General features: G+C 42.1%; 1 protein-coding gene across 5 annotated transcripts in view; it reads left to right on the forward strand.

Annotated features, from left to right (window-relative positions):
* ablim2 (actin binding LIM protein family, member 2) overlaps positions 1 to 26851 on the forward strand; it is a 408138-nt gene that overhangs the window by 62900 nt on the left and 318387 nt on the right. The window contains exon 1 of one of the 5 annotated variants that reach the window (XM_043698331.1): positions 15307 to 15401. The exons of 1 other annotated variant lie outside the window; for it this stretch is intronic. In XM_043698331.1, the coding sequence (XP_043554266.1) occupies positions 15347 to 15401 (55 nt within the window). In that variant the 5' untranslated portion in view covers positions 15307 to 15346. Of the gene's footprint in view, positions 1 to 15306; positions 15417 to 26851 lie in introns of those variants that run through there. 3 more of the 5 variants (XM_043698357.1, XM_043698349.1, XM_043698323.1) reach the window with 3 other exon arrangements.

Here is a 26851-nt window from a genome sequence, read left to right on the forward strand (position 1 = left end):
CACTCTGAAGCTGTCTAATTGCGTCAATTACTTCCTGGGTTGTCGGGGAGCATTCAAGGTTGACACCTGCTCAGAGGTTAAGCCCAGAAAGGCCAAGTTTTTAAACAAGGACTCCATCTTCTCAGTTCTATCCTCACAGTCCTGCGATTTATACAGTTCAAAATAGAACTTTCTAAAGGCTGTATTGATCTTTTTATGTTCACAAGTCAGAGTACCAGCACTTTCCCTAATGGACACAATAGCTTGAGGAGCCTTTTTTGTTTCCTAGCAAGACATGCTAGGTATCTGCCAGGCTTGTCGCCATATTCATATAATCTCTGCTTTGTGAATAATATTTCCCTCTTTGGGTAAGTGCGGTATTCAAGGCTGCCCTAAGGGCTGTGATCCATTGTAGCTTAGTAATAGAGGGCCTGTCAACATATGCTGTCTCAGCTGCCTTCAAGTGAGTCACGAGCAGGCGCTGTTGTTCTCCCTTTTGTCTTTTCTAGGTCGCAGAATATGAGATGACCAAACCTCGTGCATAAGCCTTAATGGTCTCCCACATCATTGAAGGGTTACTGGCCGTACCTGAGTTACCTTCCCAGAAAGTTTTGAATCCCTGCAAAAAATACATTATAAATTTGCTATCCTTCAGTAAGAAGGGACCCATATGCCAATGTTGGGGGCTTATCCCATCGTCCCTAGTCTTGACTTCCATATATACTGCGGCATGATCAGAAATAGCTATATTACCTATTTTGCAGGGCAATATGGAATTTGATTAGATTACATTACAGTGTGGAAACAGGCCCTTCGGCCCAACAAGTCCACACCAACCCGCCGAAGCTCAACCCACCCACACCCCTACATTTACCCCTTACCTAACAGTACGGACAATTTAGCATGGCCAGTTCACCTTACCTGCACATCTTTGGACTGTGGGAGGAAACCGGAGCACCCGGAGGAAACCCATGCAGACACAGGGAGAACGTGCAAACTCCACACAGTCAGTCGCCTGAGATGGGAATTGAAACCGGGTCTCTGGCGCTGTGAGGCAGCAGTGCTAACCACCGTGCCACTGTGCTGCCCACAGGCACCCTTGAAAAGGGTTGAGGGAGCAAGGAACATATCAATTCTATCATGACACTTGTGTGGGTTAGAGTAGAAAGTAAAGTCTCTGCCCTGGGGGTGAAGGCACCTCCACACATCTTCTAGCCCTAGCTCCTTATTCAGATCTGCCAGTTGACTAGATCTAAGAGATATACCCTTCGTACTCTTAGGTATCCTATCTGTCTCTGAGTCCATAATACAGTTAAAATCTCCTCCTATAATTGTATGGTGGACCCAAAACCCATCAATTTAGAGAATGCTTCCATTACAAGTTCAAAGGGGCGCACCGGGGTGCAATAAAGATTCAAAATTCTATATTCCTCTCCATATGTTAGGGTTTTGATCAGTGTATACCATCCAGACTCATCTTTTATCTGGCTTAACATTTGGAAAGGAAGATTCTTCCGAATGAGAATGACTACTCCCCTACTTTTTGAACTGAAAGATGAGAAAAAAGCTTGATCAAATCCACCCTGTTGTAGCTATAAGTGCTCTTTGTCAAGTAGATGTGTCTCCTGTAAGAGAGCTATGTCAACCATTTCTTTTTTTGAGACTTGATAATATCTTTTTCCTTTTGATTGGCGAATTACTCCCCTTGACATTCCAGGTGCACCACGTAAGTGAAGGGCTAACCATGATCGTTCAGGCAAGCCAGAGACCCCCCAGGAACAACAACCCCACCCAAAATACCTTGAAAGACCATAGAAAATTCACAAAAGCAAAAATTCTTAAAAACGTTAACAACAACACAATTAAAAACTATTCCTAAGTTTAAAACAAAAAACGCAAAACACATTTGAAAGGAGACTTTCCTCCTTGCTCCCAGTACTTGTCACTAACCCCACTGTAACCTCTCCTAGCTAGGGCCCTGCCCTCAGCCCAGGCATTATAGAATGGAGTAGACAAATTCAACTATTCTATAAAAAAGTTATAATCCCAGCAAATATTAGGCAACTAAATAAAATGACAAAAGAAGAAAGCCCTAGTCTAAAAAGAGGTACTACAGAACAAACGCCCTCCCACACAAATCGAATAAGCTGCACAACCTGAAAAAAAGAAACCAAAGAGAGAGTAAAGAATAAGCCCCCACAACCCCCAGGGAAAGATAATGGAAAAGAGATGAAGAGGGAAAAAAGGGTAAACAAGGGGGGGGCGCGGAAAACAAAATTATCCATACGCTTTAAGTCCAGCAGTCTATTTAAGAGAGTCCAAGAATTCTTTAGCTTTTTCCAATGATCCAAAGTTATAAACAGATTCTTCGTGGCTAAGTGCAGCGTTGCCAGGTAACGCATGCAGTATTAAATATTTAGGTCTCTCAGACGCTTCTTCGAATGCCCTCCTCTTGCAGACATGGCTGGAGAGAAGATCCTGAAATAACATTATGCATCATGGCCCGGAGATTCTTCTCCAGAAATCTGGAGGCTTCCAGGAGCATTTGTTTTTCTCTATGACATTGGAGTCGGAATAGAACCAGATGGGGGTGCTGGTCCGACCTGGGCCTGCGTACAGCAACCCAGTGGGCCCACTCCACCTGCACCCGGCCTGGTCCCGACTCCAACTTTAATATTTGTGGGAGCTATCGCTCCAGAAAGTCCACAAACTGGCCTTCCTCTTCCCGTTTGGGAAGGCCCAGCAACCGAATATTTTTCCAATAGTCAAGGTCGTCGATGCGCTCCTCCAGGATTCTGATTCGCTGCTCGAGAGCCCGGACCCGACCCATGGATGAGTCAGCAGCAATCTCCGAGGCTGCGGTCCATTGCTCCCCCCACCCCCCAGCGCTGTTCGAGTTTTTCGAATTCTCAAAACTCCCACCTGGACTTGGACTCCTCAATTAAAGGCATTGATCTTCTCTTGAAGCTTGTTGATCCCAGAGATCAGACTCGCCTCTGCAGGTAAGTCCCCCGGGGTGGCCGCGGATGTCTCTGCTGCTGTGGGGGAGGGGTCCCTGCCTGTTGCGAACTGCGGGAATTTTTGTCCTTTGTCATTTTAAAAACAACACCAAACTGTCCAAGTTTGATGTAAAATGACTAATTATGCTGGGCAAAAGCTATCTTACATGATTTAAAGGGTGTGGTGAAGGCTGGTGCCCCACTTTGCCAGAGTCTTAAGCAGAGCATGACAGACTCAGACTTGCTGGGTCTCCGCCATCTTGAATCTCCCCCAGACTACCCATCTTTAATAACAGTTCTCTTTCCTTAAAGCCTGGCATAGCATCCCTACAGTGCAGGTAGAGGCCAGTTGGCTCATTGAGTCTGCACTGACCCTTCTAAAGAGAATCCCGCCAAGACCCATGCATCTACTGAAACCCTGTTATCCTGCAATTACTCTGGCTTACCCTACACACCATGGTGTAATTTGGCATGGCTAATCCACATCTTTGGACTGAAAGAGGAGAGTGGAGCACCTGGTGGAAACCCATGCAGACATGGGGAGAATGTGCAAACTCCACACAATCGCCCAAGCCTAGAATCAAACCTGGGTCTCTGTCTGTGGGGCAGCAGTGCTAACCATTGTGTCCACATGCTACTATGAGAAAGTGAGGACTGCAGCTGCTGGAGATCAGAGTCCAAAAACTGTGGCACTGAAAAAGCACAGGCAGCATCCAAAGATCAGGAGAGTCAACATTTTGAGCATAAGCTCTTCATCAGGAATATTGGGGTCGAGGGGGGATGATCTAAGAGGTCTAGAGATAAATGAGAGGGGCATGGAGCTGGGGGGGGGGGGGGGGAAGGTAGCTTGGAATGCGATAGGTAGATGAAGGTGTGGGGGTGATGGTGATAAGCCGGAGCAAATAGGTAGGAAGGAAGATGGTAGGACAGTTCAAGAGGGCAGTGCCAAGTTGGAGGATTGAATCTGGGATAAAGTGGAGGGAGGGGAGATGAAGAAACCGGTGAAATCGACATTGATCGGTTGGAGGATCCCAAGGCGGAAGAGTGGTGTTGGTCCTCTAGTTGTTGGGTAGCTAGGATTTGGCAGTGGAGGGGGCCTTGGACTTGCATGTCCTTGACGGAGTGGTGGGAGGGGAGGGGAGGGCGTGGGGCAGTTGAAGTATTTGGCCACAGGGCGGTGGGGTTGTTGTGTGCATGTGTCCCAGAGATGTCTCTGAAACGTTCTGCAAGTTGGTGTCCTGTCTCCCCAATGTAGAGGAGACCACATCAACAGCAACAGACCCAGTAGATGAGGTGTTTGTATGTGCAGGAAAATCTCTGCCGGATGTGGAAAGATCCTGTGGGGTCTTGGATGGAGGTGAGGGGGGAGATGTGGGCATAGGTTTTGCACCTTTTGCGGTGGCAAGGGAAGATGCCTGGAGTAGAGAGTGGGTTGGTGGAGTTCCTGGACCTAACAAGGAGTCGCAGAGGGAATTGTCTCTGCGGAGTGCTGAAAGGGTTGGAGGGGGGGCAATATATCTCTGGTGGTGGGGTCTGACTGTTGGTGGCAGACATGGCAGAGGATGATGCATTGTATCTGGAGATTGGTGGGGTGGAAGGTGAAGTCCGGGGGGTTTCCATCCTTGTTGCAGTTGGAGGGATGCGGTTCAAGGGTGGAGGTGCAGGAAGTGGATGAGATGTGCTGGAGGGAATTGTTGACCATGTGGGAGTGGAAATTGTGGTCCTTGAGTTAGGGGGCCATCTGGGATGTTCTGGAGTGGAATTGATCCTCCTGGGAGCAGATGCAGTGGAGGTGGAGGAATTGGGAATAAGGGATAGCGTTTTTACAGGAGGAGGGGTGGGAGGAGGTGTAGTCCAGATAGCTGTGGGAGTTGGTGGGTTTGAAGTAGATGTCCGTGTTGAGTTAGTCACCAGAAAAGGAGATAGAGAGCTCCAGAAAGGGGAGGGAGGTGTCCGAGATGGTCCGGATGAAATTGGGGTCAGGGTTGAATGTGTTCAGGAAGTTGATGAACTGTTTGACATTCTTGTAGGAGCACAATGTGACGCCGACTGATCGGTGCAGTGGAGAAAAAGGTGGGAATAGTGGTAGTGGAACTGTCCTACTGCATTCCTAACCCCCGTTCCCCCCCCACCCCCGGCCCCGGAAATAAAAATCCTGACGAACAGCTTATGCTCGAAACATCAACTCTCCTACTCCTTGGGCGCTGCCTGACCAGCTTCACAATTTTTGACACCATGCGACTAAGTCCAGTCTGGCTTCTTGTCCCTAATACTGCATTGCTGTATTATGATGAAGTTGACATTCCTCTTGCTCAATACCAACCTCTTCCTGCTTGGAAGACTGCTGCTGTTCTCCCAGCTCGTCAATGTCTATCACATCCCTTTTTCTCCTTCTCCACTGTGCAGGGCCCAGCATGTAAGAGTTGATGGAGCACTGTGTCTGGCTGGGCATGTTTTTAAGGTGAGAGGAGAAAGATTTAAAAAAGACATGAGGCAATTCTTTTACACAGAGTTCGTGTTTGGAATGAACTTCCAGAGGAGCTGTGGATGCAGGTATAGTTACAACATTTAAAAGACTTTAGATAAGTACATGAATAAGAAATGTTTGGAGGGATATGGGCCGAGTGCAGGTAGATTGGACAAGTTTAGTTTGGGATTGTAGTGGGCATGGACTGGCTGGAATGAAGGGTCTGTTTCTGTGCTGTATGACTCTATAGATTTTATTGCAAGGACCTCCCAGACTGCTCATACAATAAGAACTTCGGCTTGAGGCTAATTGTCTGCTCCACCATGGTCCTGGTGGAATGAGCAACATTATATCTATACTTGGTCTCAATCTGGGATTTGCGTAGTGAAGCCAGCAGCTGTTGAAGCGTGTAGCCCTTGTCTTTCAGCCTTGAGTTATCAAGGATATAGGAAGTATAATAGCTTCCAGTGTACCTGGCACAGCCTTGTAAGACATGGCACTGATGATCATGGATGACGTGTACTTTGACCAAGTGGAAACCCTTTTCTATCGAAGTCAGCTGCATTTTGATACAGTGCTCTGCATACCATTTGTGGTTAGTCTGTTGTGCTTTGCATCTAGGGGAGGCCAACTGTATTACAGACTAGTTCCTGGGCTGTAGCTGAGACCTTATCGTGGAGAAGTGATCTGGCCTTGTACAAATTTCATTGGTAACAGCCTTGATACATTTGTGGTTTGAAGACTGAGGGGTCCCATGCAGGTCCCCGGTGCATCATTGGAAGAGGCCTCTTAGTTAAAAACTTTGCCCACCTGATGGTCACTGAGAGAGGATGGTTACTCACTTTTTCAGATCACAAGGCCTGCTCCACCAGATGACACAGGTCCACATCATCCTGATTTGACAAGCACTGTGTCTTGCTCAGCTGGAGGAAATGGCAATGATAATGATAAACTTGGGCTTCCTGTCCCTCCCCTATCCACTGAGAGAACCTTCTACTATGACTTGATGTAGAATCTTTTTAGTAGCCCCTGGAGGTTGATGCACGTTCCAGGCTTGATGCATTTGTTCTTCCTCACTTTGAGGAGAAAGTGAGGTCTACAGATGCTGGAGATCAGAGCTGAAAATGTGTTGCTGGAAAAGTGCAGCAGGTCAGGCAGCATCCAGGGAACAGGAGAATCGACGTTTCGGGAAGAAGGGCTTATGCCCGAAACGTCGATTCTCCTGTTCCCCGGATGCTGCCTGACCTGCTGCGCTTTTCCAGCAACACATTTTCAGCTTCTTCCTCACTTTACCTTGCACGCGGGCCACAGAAACGTTTGCACCTGCTCTTGATAAATTGGTCATGCTTCTAATGAATTTAATTGGGCAATAGGTCAAAAGAAAACCTCTCTTGTAATATGAGCAGCCAGTAGTTACATCCCACACAATGATAGTTGAATACATAGTCCTGGATAGAATGGAACACGGAGGTTTCTGACAAGGAGGGAAATGGGCTGTTTATACAAGGACCTTTGGAAAAGGTAAGCCTTATTCTGATATATGCAGTATAAGCCTTGTCACAGAAATGCAGTAATCATTGTAGAGTTACTAAAACCTTGTATCTTCCCAGCCCACCATCACACAAAATCATAGAATGTCTACAAGATCTAAAAAAAAACTACTGTGTCAAAGCGCATGTTGAGGTGAGAGGAAAGCAACTCTGCGGCCTTGTGCAGCTTGTGAGACTTTGGATTGTCTTTGTGAATTGTGGCACGTACGTGACATTGGCCTACCCCAAGTGGTATTTCATAATATCTGAGTCCTGTGTGAGACACAGTTGATGAGAGCTAGCCCTGGATAAATGAAAGCTTTGCATAGAGTCACAGAGTCATAGAGATGTACAGTATGGAAACAGACCCTTCAGTCCAAATGGTCCATGCCGACCAGATATCCCAACCCATTCTAGTCCCACCTGCCAGCACTCACGCCATATCCCACCAAATGCTTCCTATTCATGTACCCCCCAGATGCCTTTTAAATGTTGCAATTGTACTAGCCTCCACCACTTCCTGTGGCAGCTCCTGACATACACATACCACCCTCTGCATGAAAAAAGGGTGCCCCTTAGGTCTCTTTTATATCCTTCCCCCTCACCTGGACTCCCCCAGCCGAGGGAAGAGACTTTGTCTATTTATCCTATCCATGCCCATCATGATTTTATAAACCTCTATAAAATTCCCCCTCAGCCTCTGATGCTCCAGGGAAAACAGTACCAGCCTGTTCAACCTCTCCCTATAGCTCAAATCCTCCAATCCTGGCAACGTCCTTCTAAGTCTTTTCTGAACTCTTTCACATTTCACAACATCCTTCCAATAGGAAGGAGACCATAATTGTATGCAATATTCCAACAGTGGCCTAACCAATGTCCTGTACAGCTGCAACATGATCTAACTCCTGTACTCAATACTCTGACCAATAAAGGAAAGCATACCAAATACCTTCACTATCCTATCTGTCTGTGATTCCACTTTCAAGGAGCTACGAGCCTGCACTCCAGGTCTCTTTGTTCAGCAACACTCCCTTGGACATTACCATTAAGTGTATAGTTCTGCTAAGATTTGCTTTCCCAAAATGCAGCACCTTGCATTTATCTAAATTAAACTCCATCTGCCACTTCTCAGCCCATTGGCCCATCTGATTAAGATCCCGTTGTAATCTGAGATCACCCTCTTTGCTGTCCACTACACCTCCAATTTTGGTGTCAAACTTACTAACTGTACCTTTTTATGCTTGCATCTAAATCATTTATGTAAATGACAAAAAGTAGAGGGCCCAGCACCGATCTTTGTGGCACTTCACTGGTCACAGGACTCCAGTCTGAAAAACAACCCTCCACCACCACCGTCTGTCTGCTACCTTTTGAGCCAGTTCTGTATTCAAATGGCTAGTTCTCCCTTTATCCTGTGAGATCTAACCTTGCTAACTAGTCTCCCACAGGGAACCTTGTTGAATGCCTTGCTGAAGTCCACATAGATCACGTTCACCGCTCTGCCCTCATCAGTCCTCTTTGTTACTTCTTTAAAAAACTCAATCAAGTTTGTGAGACATGATTTCCCACGCACAAAGCCATGTTGACTATCCTAATCAGTCCTTGCCTTTCCAAATATATGTACATCCTGTCCCTCCAGATTCCCTCCAACAACTTGCCCACCACTGACGTCAGGCTCACAGGTCTATAGTTCCCTGGCTTGTCCTTATTAACCTTCTTAAAGAGTGACACCATGTTAGCCAACCTCCAGTCTTCCGGCACCTCACCTGTGACTATTGGTGATACAAATATCTCAGCAAGAGGCCCAGCAATAATTTCTGTAGCTTCCCACAGAGTTCTATGTACACTCGATCAGGTCCTGGGGATCTATCCACTTTTATGCATTTCAAGACATCCAGCACTTCCTCCTCTGTAATATAGACATTTTGCAAGGTATCACCACCTGTTTCGCTACTTTCTATATCTTTCATATCCTTTTCCACAGTAAACACTGATGTAAAATACTCGTTTAGTATCCGCCCCATCTCCTGTGGCTACACATAAAGGCCACCTTGCTGATCTTTGAGGGACCCTGTTCTCTCCCTAGTTACCCTTTGGTCTTTAATGTATTTGTAAAAACCCTTTGGATTCTCCTTAATTCTATTTGCCAAAGCTATCTCGTCCCCTTTTTGCCCTTCTGATTTCCCTCTTAAGTATGCTCCTACTGCCTTTATACTCTTCTAAGGATTCACTCGATCTATCTTCTCTATTTCTGACATATGATTCCTTCTTTTTCTTAACCAAACCCTCAATTTCTTTAGTCATCCAGCATTCCCTATACCTACCAGCCTTTCCTTTCACCCTGACAGGAATATACTTTCTCTGGATTCTTATTGTCTCGTTTCTGAAGGCTTCCCATTTTCCAGCAGTCTCTTTACCTGCGAACATCTGCCCCCAATCAGCTTTCGAAAGTTCTTGTCTAATACTGTTAAAATTGGCCTTTCTCCAATTTAGGACTTCAACTTTTAGATCTGGTCTATCCTTTTCCATCACTATTTTAAATCTAGTGGAATTATGGTCGCTGGCCCCAAAATGCTCCCCCACTGACACCTCAGTCACCTGCCCTGCCCTATTTCCCAAGAGTAGGTCAAGTTTTGCACCTTCTCTAATAGGTGCATCCACATACTGAATCTGAAAATTTTCTTGTACACACTTAACAAATTCCTCTCCGTCTAAACCTTTAACACTATGGCAGTCCCAGTCTATGTTTGGAAAGTTAATATCCCCTGCCATAACCATCCTATTATTCTTACAGATAGCTGAGATCACCTTACAAGTTTGTTTCTCAATTTCCCTCTGACTATTAGGGAGTGTATAATGCAATCCCAATAAGGTGATCATCACTTTCTTATTTCTCAGTTCCACTAAACTAACTTCCCTGGATGTATTTCCAGGAATATCCTCCCTCAGCACATATGTAATGCTATCGTTTATCAAAAATGCCACTCCCCCTCCTCTCTTGCCTCCCTTTCTATCCTTCCTGCAGCATTTGTATCCTGGAACATTAAGTTGCCAGTCCTGCCCATCCCTGAGCCATGTTTCTGTAATTGCTATGATATCCCAGTCCCATGTTCTCTCAGATTGATCTCTTTCCTCACTATCTCCCACCTGCCCCCCTCCCTTACTAGTTTAAATCCTCCCGAGCAGCTCTACCAAATCTCCCTGCCAGTATACTAGTCCCCTTCCAATTTAGTTGCAATCCATCCTTCTTGTGCAGGTCATTTCTACCCTCAAAGAGATTCCAATGATTGAAAAATGTGAATCCTTCATCCATACACCAGCTTCTCAGCCATGCATTCATCTGCTCTATCCTCCTATTCCTGCCCTCACTAGCTCGTAGCACCGGGAGTAATCCAGATATTACTACTCTCGAGGACCTCCTTTTTAAATTCCTGCTAACTCTCTGTCATCACCCTTCAGAATCTCAACCTTTTCCCTTCCTACGTCTGTAGTGTTAGGTGCATTAGTTAGGGGTGAATGTAGGGGAATCGGTCTGGGTGGGTTGCTCTTCGGAGGGTCGGTGTGGACATGGGTCGAAGGGCCTGTTTCTACACTGTAGTGAATCTAAGACAGGAGAAAAGTTTTACTAGCTGCAGGCTTCCTAACTTCTGATCTGATGTTCTGACCACAGCAGCTGTATAGTCTTGGATAAACCTGAGAATGTCATTGGTTCCAATGTGGACAATGACCTCTTGCTGGCCCCTCTCCCCCTTGAGCACATTCTGCACCCTCTCTGTGACATCCTTGATCCTGGCACCAGGGAAGCAACACACCATTCTGATTTTTCGCTGCTGGCCACAGATTTTTCGCTGCTGGCCACAGAAACGTCTGACTGTACCTCGGACTAGAGAGTCCCCTAACACAATTGATCTCTTGGAAGCCGACATACCCCAGAGCCAGTCTCAATACCAGAAACTTGGCTGTTCGTGCTACATTCCCCTGAGAATCCATCACCCCCTACATTTTCCAAAACAGTATACTTATTTGAAATGGCTATAGCTACAGAAGACTCCTGCACTACCTAACTACCTCTCTTACCTTTCCTGGAGTTAACCCATCTATGTGACTGTATCTGAGCTTCTCCCCCACCCCCATTCCTATAACTGCCATCCATCACATACTGTTGCTGTTGTAAATTTCTCATTGCTTCTAACTCTCTCTCCAACTGATCCTTTCGATCTAATAAGATTCGCAACCAACAGCATTTATTGTAGATATAATCCGCAGCAACCCTTAAACTCTCTTTAAATTCTCTCATCTGACAAGAAGCACAAATCACTCTACTAAAGGCCATTTTTGCTCCTTCACAATCTACAGACCCAGAAAATAACACCGTCTTATTCCTCTACAAAAAACTGTCTAAGGTTAAATTAATAGTTATGGCTTATATTTTACGTTTAATCAAGAGACATATCTCAAAAAACGTATAACCAAGAAAGAACCCACTCTACTCACTACTGCAGATTCCCTGTAGGCCACACTTAAAACAACAATTAATTTATCTTATTCTGTGCTGTGAGCTTCGCCCAACAGTTCCTCCAAGATCAGTTGTGAATGTCACTGTTTGCTAATTTTCCCAGACGCACTCGGATGTCCAGCGATACATGAATTCAACCAGCAAAAGCAGTGACTGTGCAGGTTCACTGGTCTGTCAGTTTCTTTCTCTCTCTGTCTCTCTCTCTCCTGCACTGACCTCACCATGTGCTTTCTTTGTCTGTTTCTTCGCTGGTGAACACGTTCAGGTCAACAATTTGCCCATTAATTTAAAAGCAATACTCAGAGAATGAGGATTATAAATTAGTTTCATCCTGTCGATATTTTCTCAAGAAGCAAAGCAAAATTTAATATTTTGAAGTAAAAAGAGGACTAGAAAGCTGACGAGTCGGAGGAAAAGTTGAATTCTGGCCTGAAGGGGAAAGGTCCATGGTGTCTTGGCATTGGGGAAGGATAGAGAGAGAATTGGGATGGAGCTGGGCGGTGAGGGAGTTCTCCTGCAACTTTGCTGCAGACTGAGCCAGTTACAAACCCTCTGAAACCTGGTGGAAGATCCAGGTCTGTAAGCTGCATTATGTGAATGATTGCATGCACTTAGCCTCGAATACAAAGTCTAGTATGAACTTGATATCTTGTCAGTTATCAATGGCATTTTTACAACAAATCCTAAATCTTTTGAAATCCAAGCCTCCTCTGTTTCAGAAACATTATTCGAGTTTGCTTTCTTTAAAATTTACACATCAATGACACTGCATTGCACTGCCTTGTAAAACAAGGACAAATAAGTCCAAAAGTAAAAAGCACTGAAAGATTGCGAAGTTATTCCTCAGTGACAAGAATTGCTTTCGAAGAGTGTGGCGCTAGAAAAGCACAGCCGGTCAGGCAGCATCCGAGGAGCAGGAAAATTGACGTTTTGAGCTTAAGCTCTTCGTTGGGAATGAGGAGGTGGCCCAAGGGGGCTGAGAGATACATGGGAGGGGTGTGGGAGTGGGGGAGAGTTGCTGGGAATGCAACACGTAGCTGACGTTGGTGATGATGGTGCTCGATCGGAGTGGACGGTGGATTGGATAGGTGGGAAGGAAGATGGGCAGGTAGGTCAGGTCAAGAGGGTGGTGCCAAGTTGAAAGGTTGGATCTGGGATAAGGTAGGGTGAGGGAAACTGGTGAAATCCACATTGCTCCCATGTGGTTGGAGGATTCCAAGGTGGAAGATGAGGTGTTCTTCCTCCAGGTGTCAGGTGGTAAGGGTTTGATGATGGAGGCAGCTCTGGGCCTGCATGTCCTTGGTTGAGTGGGAGAGGGTGTTAAAGTGTTTGGCTATGGGGCTGTGGATTGTTTTGTGCATGTCCCGGGAGTGTAGAATTGCTGACAGTAAATTAGCTTTGCTCCCACGTTTTGTGCATGTGTTCCCCATGACAGGGTGGTAGGCATCTCTTCCATTGTACTCACATTTGAAATACTCAGGGGAGGTGTTTATATAGTGGTAATATAACTGGACAGTAAGTCAGAAAGCCAGTTTAATATTCTGCAGTGATGAGTTTGAATCCTATCATAGCAAATGGTGAGAAGTGAATTGAGTAAAAATTTTGAACTAAAATGCTTGTCTAAAATTTGAAGCAGTCAGGGGATAAAAGGCAGGGGGATAAATAAAGACATTAATTGTTGCTAGAGGAAAATGTATTAGGGAAACTAATGGGGCTGAAGACTGATAAGTGGCCTGGACCAGATGGGATACATTCTAGGATATTATAGGAAATAGTTACAGAAATAGAGGTGGCACTGTTAGTGATCATATAAGAATCCCTAGATTCTGAAAAAGTCAGAAGATTGGAAATCTGACAGGGTAACACTTATTCAAAAAGGAGGAACACCGCATTTGTCAGTGGAAAAATGTTAAAATCTATTACAAAGGATGCAATCACAGCATTCAGAAATAGGTATCTAAACAAGCGGAGTCATGATTGATGCATGAAGGGAAACCATACCTGCCAAATGTTTGATAAAGGATAGCATTACAGCTGTACTGAGGGAGGCTTTTTCCGGAAGTACATCCAGGGAAGTTATTTGGGTTGAGCTGAGAAATAAGGAAGGGATGATCACCTTATTGGGATTGTATTAAAGACCCCCTCCGTAGCTTTGTGGATGGTATGCCTTGGTTCAGCTGGCTGACTCTGACATTCTGCAATTGGAGTGCACAAAATGCACAGGTCAGTACCTTCATGAAAAGTACAGTATTATCTAGACAAGACTGCTTGGACAAGAGGGTCCACTGATCTGAGAGTTTCTGGCAAGTAATCAGTGCATCATGCAAAAGATTGATTGCCTCACTCTTATGTACAGGCCATCACAGAATGGGTCTTGTTGTGGCAAGCTATTTGAAAAACACACCTCCAAAAGGTACTTGCTTCCATTGGTATAGTGTGCAATGTCAGTATTTTCATAACTGGAGTACAATTGGGTGGGTTTAATGGAAGTTTCTTAATTCCATGTTTCTGTATGGAGCTAGGTGCTTATGCAGGTGCACATGAGAGTACAGACCCTTCAGGGAACAAAAAACAAGTTAGACCATCTCTATGGTTCTTATGAGGTTGTTTGCTTCAGAAGCTAATAGCTGAGTAACTGTTTCAAAGAGTCTGTGTTGGTTTGATAAATTCATGAGGCCTTACTGATGCTGGTCTGCCTTTTAAGGGCACACCTTAATAATGCACACCGAGAGATAAACGTTCATCCTTCCATTCTAAGCTGCAGGTAACACTTTTAAGCAGCCTTGATATCCACTAACATTGATGCTAAATAAAAAGTGTGGCAGAGATTGTACTTTCAACAGACTCTCTCCAGAATGATTCCACCTCTAGTACTGGGGTAGCTTTTGATTTGATTTGAATCATTATTATCACATTTACCAAGGTACAGTGAAAAGTTTTGTTCTGCATGCACACCAGGTAGATCATACCATACTGGCTAATAGAACAGAACAAAGAATACAGTGTTACAGCTGCAGCTGTGCTGCTAGACCCACCTGCAAATCAGTTAAGACCTCAGGGACTAGAAAATAGCATTACCCTGCACACAAGAGATTGAGGTGGGAGCACAACTTGGAATTAAACCCTGACACCTGATTCCTGTGTTGTGCAGGAACACCAATGTTTAAGGTTGTTTGGCTCAGTATCACATCTGAAATTGTCTTTCCCAATGAGGAATTCTTCCAATAGAAATTACACACATAGATATAGATACAAATGTTTAGAGGAATGTCAAACCATGTTCCAGTATTCTGGGATAAGCTGGAGAGTGGAATCCTGCCCATGCCAAAATGTTTGGAACTGATCTTCCTGATTTTCCAAGTAGTTGCACAGCGCTATTCATCTATTTCATGTGCATACTGAGCTGGACTGTATGAGTGGTTTGGAATATCTGGAATTGCACACGAGTGTTGATTTAAAAAAAATGAATATCCAGCCATTGCCTAATCTGCCTCCTAATTTTGCATGTACTGAATACATTTCCTGTGCCCACTACCAGCCTGTGATTGCTTTAAGCTAAAAATGTGCTGTTCGGTATGATGCCCTGAAGATGTCCGTATTCATCTGGGAACAAGATGGGGGAGCAATTTCTATTTATAATATTAAGTAACAAGCTGCAATAACAGTCTGTTTGTCTCACGGAGCTTCTGCAGTCATATGATACATAACTGTCATTCTTAAACTATCTGGAGGAATATCCAATAACAGCTTTTCACTTCTCAGCTGCAGCAAAGCCCCTGCTGTCATTTGGTGGGCATTGGAATAGGGGGTCAGATGTCTGGATGGATTGTAGGCTCATTAATGGATCTGTACATGTATGGAGCTGACTGTGACTGATTTGAAGTCAACTGCTGCAATGCCTGAAGAAACTGGTAGATTACTGTTCAGTAAATATGCTTTCTACATTATTACTGCAGTGTTTTTGTGAGAAAGAAAGAGCTTGCTTTACTGAATAACCTGGTTTGTGTATCTGTGTCTAATTTGCATTTGTTTTATCCTATTTGTTTGATTAATACAACAAAAGCTGTTATAATGATTTGTAATTCTGGTAATTAACATTTTGGAAAAGGGCTGAACATATCTGATTCTCGTGTTATATGTTAGATGAATCATTGATTAAAATTTGCTGTGAGAATGTAACACCTGGTTCAGATGTAATGTTACAAATCACAAATTATGACCTTGAAAGATAATCTGCTTTGGTCCTCGATAAGATATGGTCAAGTTCTGTGAGACAGTTTTAACCTTTGGTAAAGGCAATACAGACTCTGTGGATGCTGGAAATCTGAAACTGTGTTGGGGAACTCTACTGTCTGGTAGCATCTGTGAAGAATGAAACACTTAATGTTTTGCACCTCATATAATTATTCTTCAGATTTCTGAAAAACAGTCATACCAGACTCAACATTTTCTCTTTCCACATATGCTGCCATACTTGTGGAGTTTCTCCAGCATTCTACATTGGTTTTGTATTTTAAGGTTTTTTTTCCTGGCATTCGGTATCATGTGGGTGGGAGAACTGGGAGCTCAAGAGCAAATGGCTAGAAAAATAGTGAATGGTTGATGAATGGTTAATGACTGAGTATTCATTGGATACACATTGATATCAGGAGCATCATGCCAGTGGGAAGAGTTGGTGCCAGCTACCAACCCCAGGTTCAAATTGATGTCAGTGCACTGAGCTCTTCTCCCAGTGCAAAGGTAAGTGTTGCAGCGTGTTATAACACAAGCACTTTATATAGAATATTGCTTGATGGATTTAGGTTTTTAAGGATTATTGAGAATGGATTTATTTCAAATTTGTGGACTTGTCTGGAATGGCTTCTTTGAGAGGTCTTTGAAAGTTCATTGTGAGCACTGGAAATTTTTTTAACACTGCTTTTTATAAATCACATGATTCATGATAACTGGTTTTCTGTAAACTCCTGCTTGAGCTGCTTTTGAACAGAGACTGGCTTGGAGAAGTTCTTGCTTTTTTTTCTATCTGGCTAAGTTGGAAGAAAGCTTGCTAAGCACACGCTGGAATGGAGGAATGTCTGCTGACATGTTATCCAGCTAATGTCTCCCATTTCTGAAAGTAAAACGCTCTTGTTGAGTTAAGAGCGAAACCCATTCTTTCGTTTGAAAGAGTAATAGCATGAACATCTTTTAGTTGCATTCCTTGAGCAAGCTGGGTTTGCACGATTTCAGAAATAACTGTGAGATAAGTGATGACCACATGTAACAGATCATCAGAGCAACAGATTCTGGAACATTTTATTTTATCCTTTTGCCTTCAAGAATAACCCATAGACTATAGTTTTTGCTTCCAGAAAGCCAACCTCTACAGAGAGATTTATGTTTTCAAAATTTTCCCAAAGTGTCTCTATATTTCCACGTGTAATTTGGGGATATTTACAGGGATAAGCATTTATACTTTTATATCTGAGTCTGTTAACCAGCTTTGTGAAACCTTATTTCAATAAGATACTGAATTATTCATCCTGGTGACTGGCAGAAGTAAGTTATTCCAATGTTATGACCTGTGAGTGGTGAGAATAGAGCAATAGCACAATCCTCCAACCTCAGTCATATCAGAATGCAGATGTTTTATTTTGTTTTTATTGAGCAAGCAATTCCTTTATTTCTTCTTAAACATATTTGTACTGGAAGTAGTTCAGAAAAGGTTTGCTAGATGATCCTAGGATAAAAGGATTTTGACGAAAGAGTAGACAGCTGGGTTTGCATTCACTGCAGCTTACAAAAATGAGACACAATCTTAGTGAAGCATGTAAGATTCAGAAGGAGTTTGAATTGAAGAGGATTTTCCCCCTGCAGGAAATACAGAATTAGAAGTCTTAGTTCAAAAGTAAACATGATTTGGAGATGCCAGTGTTGGACTGGGGTGTACAAAGTTAAAAATCACACAACACCAGGTTATAGTTCAACAGGTTTAATTGGAAGCACTAGCTTTTGGAGGGCCACTCCTTCATCACAACCACCTGATGAAGGAGCAATGCTCCGAAAGCTAGTGCATCCAATTAAACCTGTTGGACTATAACCTGCTGTTGTGATTTTTAACTTCAAAAATAAAGGGTGCATCCATTTTGACGGAGATGAGGAATTTCTTTTCTGAGGGTCATTAATCTTTGGGATTTGGTCTCTTTGAACAGTGCAGACTGCATCATTGACTGTATTGAAGGCCAAGTTTGATTGTCAGGCAAAAAATGGAGTTGAGGCCACAATCAACTCAGTCATGAACTGATTAAATAGAGGAGCAGGCTAAAGGGTCTGATTGACCTACTTCCACTCCTGCTTTATATTTTCTTATGTTTATAAATGTACTTTTGAAAACTTTGTAAATTGCTGTTTATGTTTTATTTGTTTCAATGTGGTTTAATACTTCCCTAAAACATCAGGTTAGTCATTGTAACATAGACTGAGATGTTGAATGTTCTTTTTTTTTAATGCAGTGCACTGATAAACACATTGTCTTGATCGCCTTTTCTTATGGTCATGCATTGACTTCACAGGAAAGAACAAGCCTACAGTATGAGAATTTTTGGCCACAGTCAATAATATTAGTCAATGTTAGTAAATAGTGCTGTGTTTTCAGTTGTAACATTCAAGATTTCAAAGTTTTTAAGGATTGAATCAATGATTATCAAGTTAATGTCTTTCTCACATAAAAATGCCATCACACATTTTTGGTTGAAAACAGACTTCTTATAGACATTTTGAATGGCCCATAACAGTAGAAAGAGTTTATTTTTTAATGATTTTTACAGCTTGTGGCAGCAGTTAGTCAACACCACTTTCTCACGCTACTTTAGGTCAGTTTTGCACCTGGTCATATTTCAAATCACTCATTCATCGTCAGTGGGCACAAAATTAATTCCAATCTGTTTGAAACAAAGTTCTAATTTATCATCCTAATTATGACAGTACTTAGAGTCTTCATGGTTTTCTCTTCGCATCTAGTACAATTACTTTTGATCCTCCTCTACTGCAGTCTTTTTGTGTTATACTTCTTATTGGGCCAACACCATTGTGGCACATTGAGTTGACAATGAATAGCCATTAAACTTGGTGCTAATGTAAGTGGCAGCCATTAAGGATGAATTGAGATATTAGAGCAAAAATCCTTTATTGATAATACTAATTAATCATTAAGTGTAATTCATGGGAAAACATCTAGAAATTAAAGTTAGGGCAAAATATTGAGCTCGCTTTGGAAATTAACTCTTTACAATACAAGAATACAAGTTTCAAAATAACACTACTTAGGGAACAAATCCATTTCATCACACTGCTGGGTTCCTCGAGGACACAGGCTATGCATGAATACATTTTTCCAGCCTAGATTTTGCACGTTTAGGTAGCATAGAAGTACATACTCGTTCTTCAGTAAATCATGTCTGATGCAAATGGAATATGATCCATGATGCGAGTTTGGTTTCCAGCGATCACCTGAACATGACTTTTCATCCATTAGAATCAGCAAGTGGAAACCAGGCATCAAGTATCTTTTCAGATTTCCATCTCACTGTAGTTCAATTTGCAGCTTAAATTTGTCCTAACCTGTCATTTAATAATAAGTAGCAATTATTCAGTGAGCGATTTCTTGCCTGGTAGTACTGTTTTAGATAAGATTTCGTGATGCTTAGGATGATTCAAGGCGAAATAGTTCTGAATGTTCATTCATTGTCTCACACTGGGCACTAAAACCCCCGTTTTACCCTTGACTTTTTATTACTGACATGTATTTACTGGGATAACTTTCACATTTCTTGTCTGGGCAATAGTCTGAACTCCAGTGGGACAAAAATCAGATGCCTTCTACATTGGAAGGGTTACCCATGCCTCCTGGTAACTTGTGATGTAGATGAAAATTACCTTAAATCTTATCAGTTTATTGTCTTGCTTTCTGAAATGAGTTCTCTATTTGGAGAAGAACCTGTTTTTACTGGAACTTATCTCATTGATAGGAGTTACTTGAATTCTGTCGGAGGTGTGAGGGGAAACTTGTGAATTCTGTGAAATCCTTAGGAAGACTCCGACTTTGCTGAAACTTAATAAACTGCTGCGAGTCACTTTTTGAGCTTGTGGAAGATAACCACTTAGACTCATACAATCATACAGCATGGAACAGACCCTTCAGTCCAACTAATCCATGACGACCAAGTTTCCCAAACTAAACTAGTCCCATTTACCTGCGTTTGGTCCATATCCTTCTAAATAAAATTCTTATTCACGTACCTATACAAATGTCTTTTAAATATCGTAACTGTATATGCATCTACCACTTCCTCTGGCAGTTCATTCCATGTATAAACCATCCTCTGTGAGAAAAAAGTTACCCCTCCCTTTTAAATCTGTCTCCTATCACCTTAAAATTATTCCCCTAATTTTGAACCCCCCCCCAGGGAAAAGACCTTCGTCAATCACTTTATCTATACTCCCATGTGATTTTATAAACCTTTAAAAGGTCACCCCTCAACGTCCTACACTCCAGTGAAAAAAGTCCCAACCTATCTACCCTCTCCTTATAATTGAAAACCTCCAATTCCAGCAATATCCTGGTAAGTCCTTTCTGAGCTCCCACCAATTTAATAATATCTTTCCTATAGCAGGGCAACCAAAACTGTACACAATACTCCAAAAGTGGCCTCACCAACATCCTGTACAACCTCAACGTGACTTCCCAACTCCTAAGTACCTCTATTTGATGCTTATAAGCCCATCCACATAGTTCAGGACTGCATCAGAAGCTATCAGAATGTACAGATTGGAGTTTTTTGTTTATTCTTCGACGATGTGGATATTGCTGGCTTGACCAGCATTTATTGCCTATATTGAAATACACTGGAGAAAGTAGTGATGAGCTGCCTTCTTGAAGCCGTTGAAGACATTTGTATAGGTACACCTGATGGGAAGGGAATTCTGACACAGTAACAGTGAAGAATGGCAAAATGGCTAGAAGTCAGGATGACTTATGGCTCACAGGGGAACTTACAATTAATGGTGTTACCATGCCTTTACTGCCCTTGTGCTTCCAGATGGTAGCTGTTGTGGGTTTGGCAAGTACTGTCAAAGAAATCAGATGAGTTAGTGCAGTGCATCTTATAGATGGTACACATTGTTGCCACTGTGACTCAGTGGTGGAGGGAGTGAACGTTCAAGGTATTAAGTGCAATACCAGTTAGGGAGTTCAAGGTTCTTGGGTGTTGTTGATGCTGCACTCATCCAGGCAAGTGGAGAATATTCTATGCCAGTCTTGTCTTGTGCCTTTTAGATGGTGAATAGGTGATTGGGAGACGGGATCCGTGTTACTTGTTGCAGAAGTCCTAGCATCTGACATGCTCTTGTAGTCACAGTATTTCTATGGCTAATCTGGTTCAATCTTGAGTTAATGGTAGCCTCCAGGATATTGTTAATGGGAGATTCAGGGATAACAATGCTGTTGAATGACAAGGGGCAATGTTTTAATTCTCTCTGTTGGAGATGGTCATTAACCTGCAGAAATGCTGTCATGAATTCCATCGCTAGCTATTTTCTCATTACTCGCTATCTTTTGAGCAGTATAAGGATGAACAAATGATCTGATTCTGGTTGGAGCATTCCTAGGCAACTCTGACCTGGTCAGTACAAGTATGATGAGTAAAGTCCCTTTTAAATGAGTCCGACATCTGACTTCAAACACTGCTCTGAACATGCTGCGGTACAGCTTGGTGAACATTATTGCAGCAAGATCACTATTTTGTATCTTCCTGGAAGTAGGGCTGAAATTTCAGCCCATACTTGAAAGCAGTGGCTTGGGCTTCAGCTTCTCATCATACATTTATTGTTTTAACTCACCTTCTGTTGTTTTCTCTTGCATCAGCAGTTCTCGTGCTGCTACTTGGGGAAAAAATAAAGCTACAGTATAGAGGTGACAACTCCACTCTCGAGCACCATTCCAGTTGCTCAGACATGAAGCAATATTTCAGCACCTGTGCAAACGCAATGCACTGAACTGTGCTGGCTTCCCAGCTAAAGATCGTCTCACAGGAGCAGTGATAGATGTAAATGACAATAATGAACAAAAAGAAAATTCTTACAATTATTAGTAATATTACATTAAAAATTAAAAATGATATAAGTTGACTCTAATTCAGTATTATGGTTATGTATAAATTAGAGAGACTTTAAAACATGGCCTCTGAAGCTGTCAGCTTAAGTTAGAGTTCCTAAATAAATTTATTGTGACATGTGCTTCTGAGTGCGGGCTAGAGGATGTACCCATTTGCACAAATGCTGTTATTTTCAGTGCTATTGAGAGACTTTTAATAAGAAAATACAAAAAAAATTTAAATGTCAATATTATCAAAAATACTGTTGAAGAAATTTGGTTTTTGCTACAAGCAAAATCCCACACTAAGAAGTAGTAAGTCACAGACTGGGAGTGTATCATCTTACTGAAAATTAGCTTGATCAACTAACTGTTCCTTGAAGCCCTCTGTAAAGATGACTCGGTCCTTCACTGTTAACTGAGGAATTTGAATTTGGTTCCAGTCTCAACTGGAGTTGACACTAATATGCCTGGTGGAAGCTAATTTGCCAGTTTGCATTTGCCATATGGGAAAGAAAGATGTGCTAGCTAATCAAGGAAAGAGTTACCACAAATATGGCTGAAGTTTGTCAACTGGCAAAGTAAGTCAAGAAGACTGAAACATTAGGAAGATGGACTGAATGGTTCTGAAAATCTGGAGAACAGCGTCAAAATGGGTAATTAAGTTGGCAGTAGAATTACTAAAAGAATAAAAACATTCTCAAAAGATAAAATAACTTTTGCAGGTAAAATTGTTCAGATAGCAAAACGAAAATGTATGGTTGTTTTATACATTTTTGTTGACTGATGAATCTAGTGTTAAGTGCTGCTAACATAGGATCATTTGAAGGAACTGAGGGAAGAATGGTGTAATGAAGTAATGAGTTACTTGGTAAAACATAGTAGTGACTGGCTTCAAATGGAATATGTTAAGAGATTTTCTATTTTCCAGTTAACAGATGCAGATGTATGAGTGGAATCTTCATCCAATAACATGCAAAGTACAATATTTTGGTTGACATAAAATACACATTCATGTATGATTTTATTTCTATGATAAACTTGATTCTAATAACATGATAATTAGCACAAATCCATCATTTTTTTCATGCAGGTTTTTGAGTTCTTAAGAGTGCGCTGATGGTTGCCGCATACGTTCCAGCCTGACAGTAAATATCTTGTTAGAAGCACTTTGAGTTTTCTGGGGACCATTATTATGGACTTTAAGTTTGAATTTTAACAATTGATTTTTGCTGCATTTCTTCCTGAAAACAGGAGTGTATCTGCAATGTGTTCCTCTGATTTATCATGGCAAGGTTTTGATTGTATGATTTAAAGTCTGTTTTTTAAAAAATTCCTTTGGATGTAAGTAAATGTGATTTATAAGCCATTATAGAGATGTGGCTGCAGGATGACAAGGATTGGATCATGAATATTGAGTGGTATATGACATTCAAGGAAGCTAGGTAAAGGTGACATTTGTGTAATTGTTGGAGATGACCTTTGTTCAATAATCAAGATATAGAATATGTTTGCATGAGGATGAGGAATATTAGGGAAAATAAGTCATCAATGGAACTGGCGTACAAGCCCCCAAACAGCAACATAATGTGGGACAAAATATGCAATCAGAAGTATTTTGTGCTTGTGATAATGATACTTCAAAAATCAAGGTGACTTTAATCTACACATAAACTGGCAGCAGTAGCCTGGATGAGGAGTTCATTGAATGCTTTTGAGATAAAAGCAGATTCTGGAACTGACTAGCGAAGAGGTTTTATTAGACTTAATATTGTACAATGTGATAGGTTTAATCAGCGACCTCAGCATAAAGGCACTTCCAGATTTCAGCAACTGCAATATAATTGGACTTTTTTGTCCAACTTGAAAGGGAGAACATTAATTCTATTTCTCGCTCCACAGATGCTGCCAAACATACTAAGTTTCTCCACCACTTCCTGTTATTATTAAAATAAGGATTTTCTGTTTCATTTGTGCAAGCTATCATCAGACCACATCTCAATTGCGATGTGCAGCTTTGATTTCCTTAGGGAAGGATATAAATGCATTGAAGTTGACTCAGAAGAGGTTTACCAGATTGATTCCTGGAATGAGTCGATTATCTTTTGAGGGTAGGTTGGATAATCTGGCCCTGATTCCACTGGGGTATATAGGAGAGAGGGATAACTTGATTGAAGTGTTTTAGGTCCTGAATAGTCTGGCGAGGTGGATGGGGAAAGTAATGGCACTGTTTTAAAATTAGGAGTCACCCTTTCAAGAAACATTACTCCCAGAGGGTTATTGTGAGTTTAGAACTCTCTGACTCAGAATATGGTGGAGAAAGGTTCATTCAATATTTTTTAAAATGGAGGTGGATGGAGGGGAATTGTAGGTCACTGGGGTAGACGGTGGAATGTGTAGTTTTAAACACAAACAGATTAACTATGATTTTATTGAATGGGAGAGTAGGCTTGAAAGGTTGAATTGCTCCTTTTTTTAATGTTCATATGAATGGTCACATGTATTTGTTGAAAATTATCTCTAAGCTGTTAAACTGAAGTGAGGGTGTGGAGGCAGCTTTAATTCTATCAAAGGCAGATTATCTGCACTTGCCATACTGACACAAGTGCATCTATTACAGGCCAATGAAATTAAAAAGAGAAACGTCGGAAATTCTTGATAGTTTGTGCAGCATCTGTGGAGAGAGAGTGAAACCCATTTTAATATTTTAAATAGATTACCTTTCATCTGATAACACTAAAATTGGAGGTGTAGTGGACAGCAAAGAGGGTTACCTCAGATTACAAAGGCATCTTGATCAGATGGGCCAATGGATTGAGGAGTGGCAGATGATATTTAATTTAGATAAATGCGAGGTATTGCATTTTGGGAAAGCAAATCTTAGCAGGACTTATACACTTAATGGTACAGTCCTAGGGAGTGTTGCTGAACAAAGAGGCCTTGGAGTACAGTTTCATATCTCTTTGAAAGTGGAGTCATAGGTAGATAGGATAGTGAAGAAGGTGTTTGATATGCTCTCCTTTATTAGTCAGAGTATTGAGTATAGGAGTTGGGAGGTTATGTTGCAGCTGTATAGGACGTTGGTCCGGCCACTGTTGGAATATTGCATACAATTCTGGTCTCCTTCCTATCAGAAGGATGTTGTGAAACTTGAAAGGGTTCAGAAAAGATTTACAAGGATGTTGCCAGGGTTGGAGGATTTGAGCTAGAGGGAGAGGTTGAATAGGCTAGGGCTAGGCATCAGAGGCTGAGGAGAGACCTTATGCAAATTTATGAGGGACATGGATAGGGTAAATAGACAAGGTCTTTTCCCTGGGCTGGGGGAGTCCAGAACTAGAGGGCATAGGTTTCGGGTGAGGGAGGAAAGATATAAAAGAGACCTAATGGGCAACTTTTTCATGAAGAGGGTGGTATATGTATGGAATGAGCTGCCAGAGGAAGTGGTGGAGGCTGGTACAATTGCAACATTTAAGAGGCATTTGGATGGGTATCTGAACAGGAAGGGTTTGGAGGGATATGGGCCAGGTGCTCGCAAATGGGTCTATGTTAGGTTGGGATATCTGGTTGGCATGAACGAGTAGGACCCAAGGGTCAGTTTCCATGCTGTACATCTCTCTGACTATATTTAGAGGGTATTTGAAGAATAAATTTTCACCTAGAGGGTGGTGGGAATGCACAGCTAGGGAGGGTAGTAAAGGAAGGAAACCTAACAACCTTCAAATCGTACATGATGAGCACTTGAAATGCTGTAACATTCAAAGCTAAGGACCAAGTGCTGGAAAGTGGGATTATTGTGGATAGGTTGCAAAGAATCCATGTGCTGAAGGGCCTCTTCTATGCAATCTGACACTATGGGTATGATTGGATGGCACACATCTTTGACCAATAAAGGGTTGAAATTGGCCTCCCTCAACATTACTGGTGGTACTGAGACCTCTGACTAAGTGGGGTGAAGTTATATCGGAATTATGTAATATTTTGTAACTGATCACGTGATACAGTGGCTATCTTTGCTTGTTTACCGTAAATGATACAAAAAGTGAGGAAAGCCACATGAAATCAGAGGCATTGTGAGAGATGTATCTTGACATGCCTTCAGCGAATGAGAAGAAGAACAGCTTAGGAAAGCAAAAGACACACAGAAACAATTAATGATCCCCTCTCATCACTTAGACAATGGAAAAAGCCTCACCTCTAAAACCAGAGAACAAACGTTCCTTTTTTTCTACCTTGTGCTAATCCACTTTAAAAGCTTTATCATTGCCAAATCTCACTATAAACATCCTGGGCATTACTGTTGACCAGAAACTGAACTGTGCCAGCCAAATAAATCCTGTGGCTATTTGAGCAAGTCAGAAGCTGGAGCTCACTTCCTATTATTCCAAATCCTGTCCACCATCTACAAAACACAAGTCAAGGCTGTGTTGGAATACGTAACTTGATGAATGCAGCACTAACTACACTCTGGAAGCACAATACCATCCAGGACAAAGCATCCCGCTTGGTTCGTACCCTGTGCATGCACTCTGTTTAGCACCGATGTACAGTGGCAGCAGGATATACCATGTCCAAGATACTTTTCAATAACTTATCAAGCCTTCCTCAACAGCACCTTCCAAACACATGACCTTTACCACTTAGAAGGTCAAGGATAGTAGATACATGATTACACCGCTATCAGCAACTTGCTGACCACACCAAATACTATCCTGACTTGGAACTATATCATCATTCCTTCACTACCTTGGTCAAAATCCTGGAACTCCCTTTCTGCTAGTGTGCCTACATTACCAAGGACTAAGGCAGTTCATAACTGTATTCTCATTGACATTTAGGATGGCTAACAAATTCTGGCCTAGACAGCATCACCCACGTCTCCTGAAATAATAAGAAAAATGCATACCTTTTGAAATAAATGAAAGCTGCAAAGACAGTTCTGTAAATCCAAGATTTCTCTTCAGAAAAGTGCAGTACCTTACCTTTGAAATATTGGGCATGTATTAAACAACAGCGATGTCATTCTTGCCTTCATCTGTGTGATGTCGTACGTGGAAAGGAACACTTATCTGTATACTTTAGTTTATCTTGCAGAAATAATTGCAATGCTTGTGTTATGATTGTTGATACTGCATGCCACTGTCTGTCCTACAGTGAAGTAGTTTGTTAGACTAGTTTGTTAGAGTAGTTTGTACATCCATTAAATTGGATGTACATGCTTGTGTGCTTTGAAAT

The sequence above is a fragment of the Chiloscyllium plagiosum genome, chromosome 1 (genome assembly GCF_004010195.1).
Source record: "Chiloscyllium plagiosum isolate BGI_BamShark_2017 chromosome 1, ASM401019v2, whole genome shotgun sequence".
Taxonomy (NCBI): Eukaryota; Metazoa; Chordata; class Chondrichthyes; order Orectolobiformes; family Hemiscylliidae; genus Chiloscyllium; species Chiloscyllium plagiosum.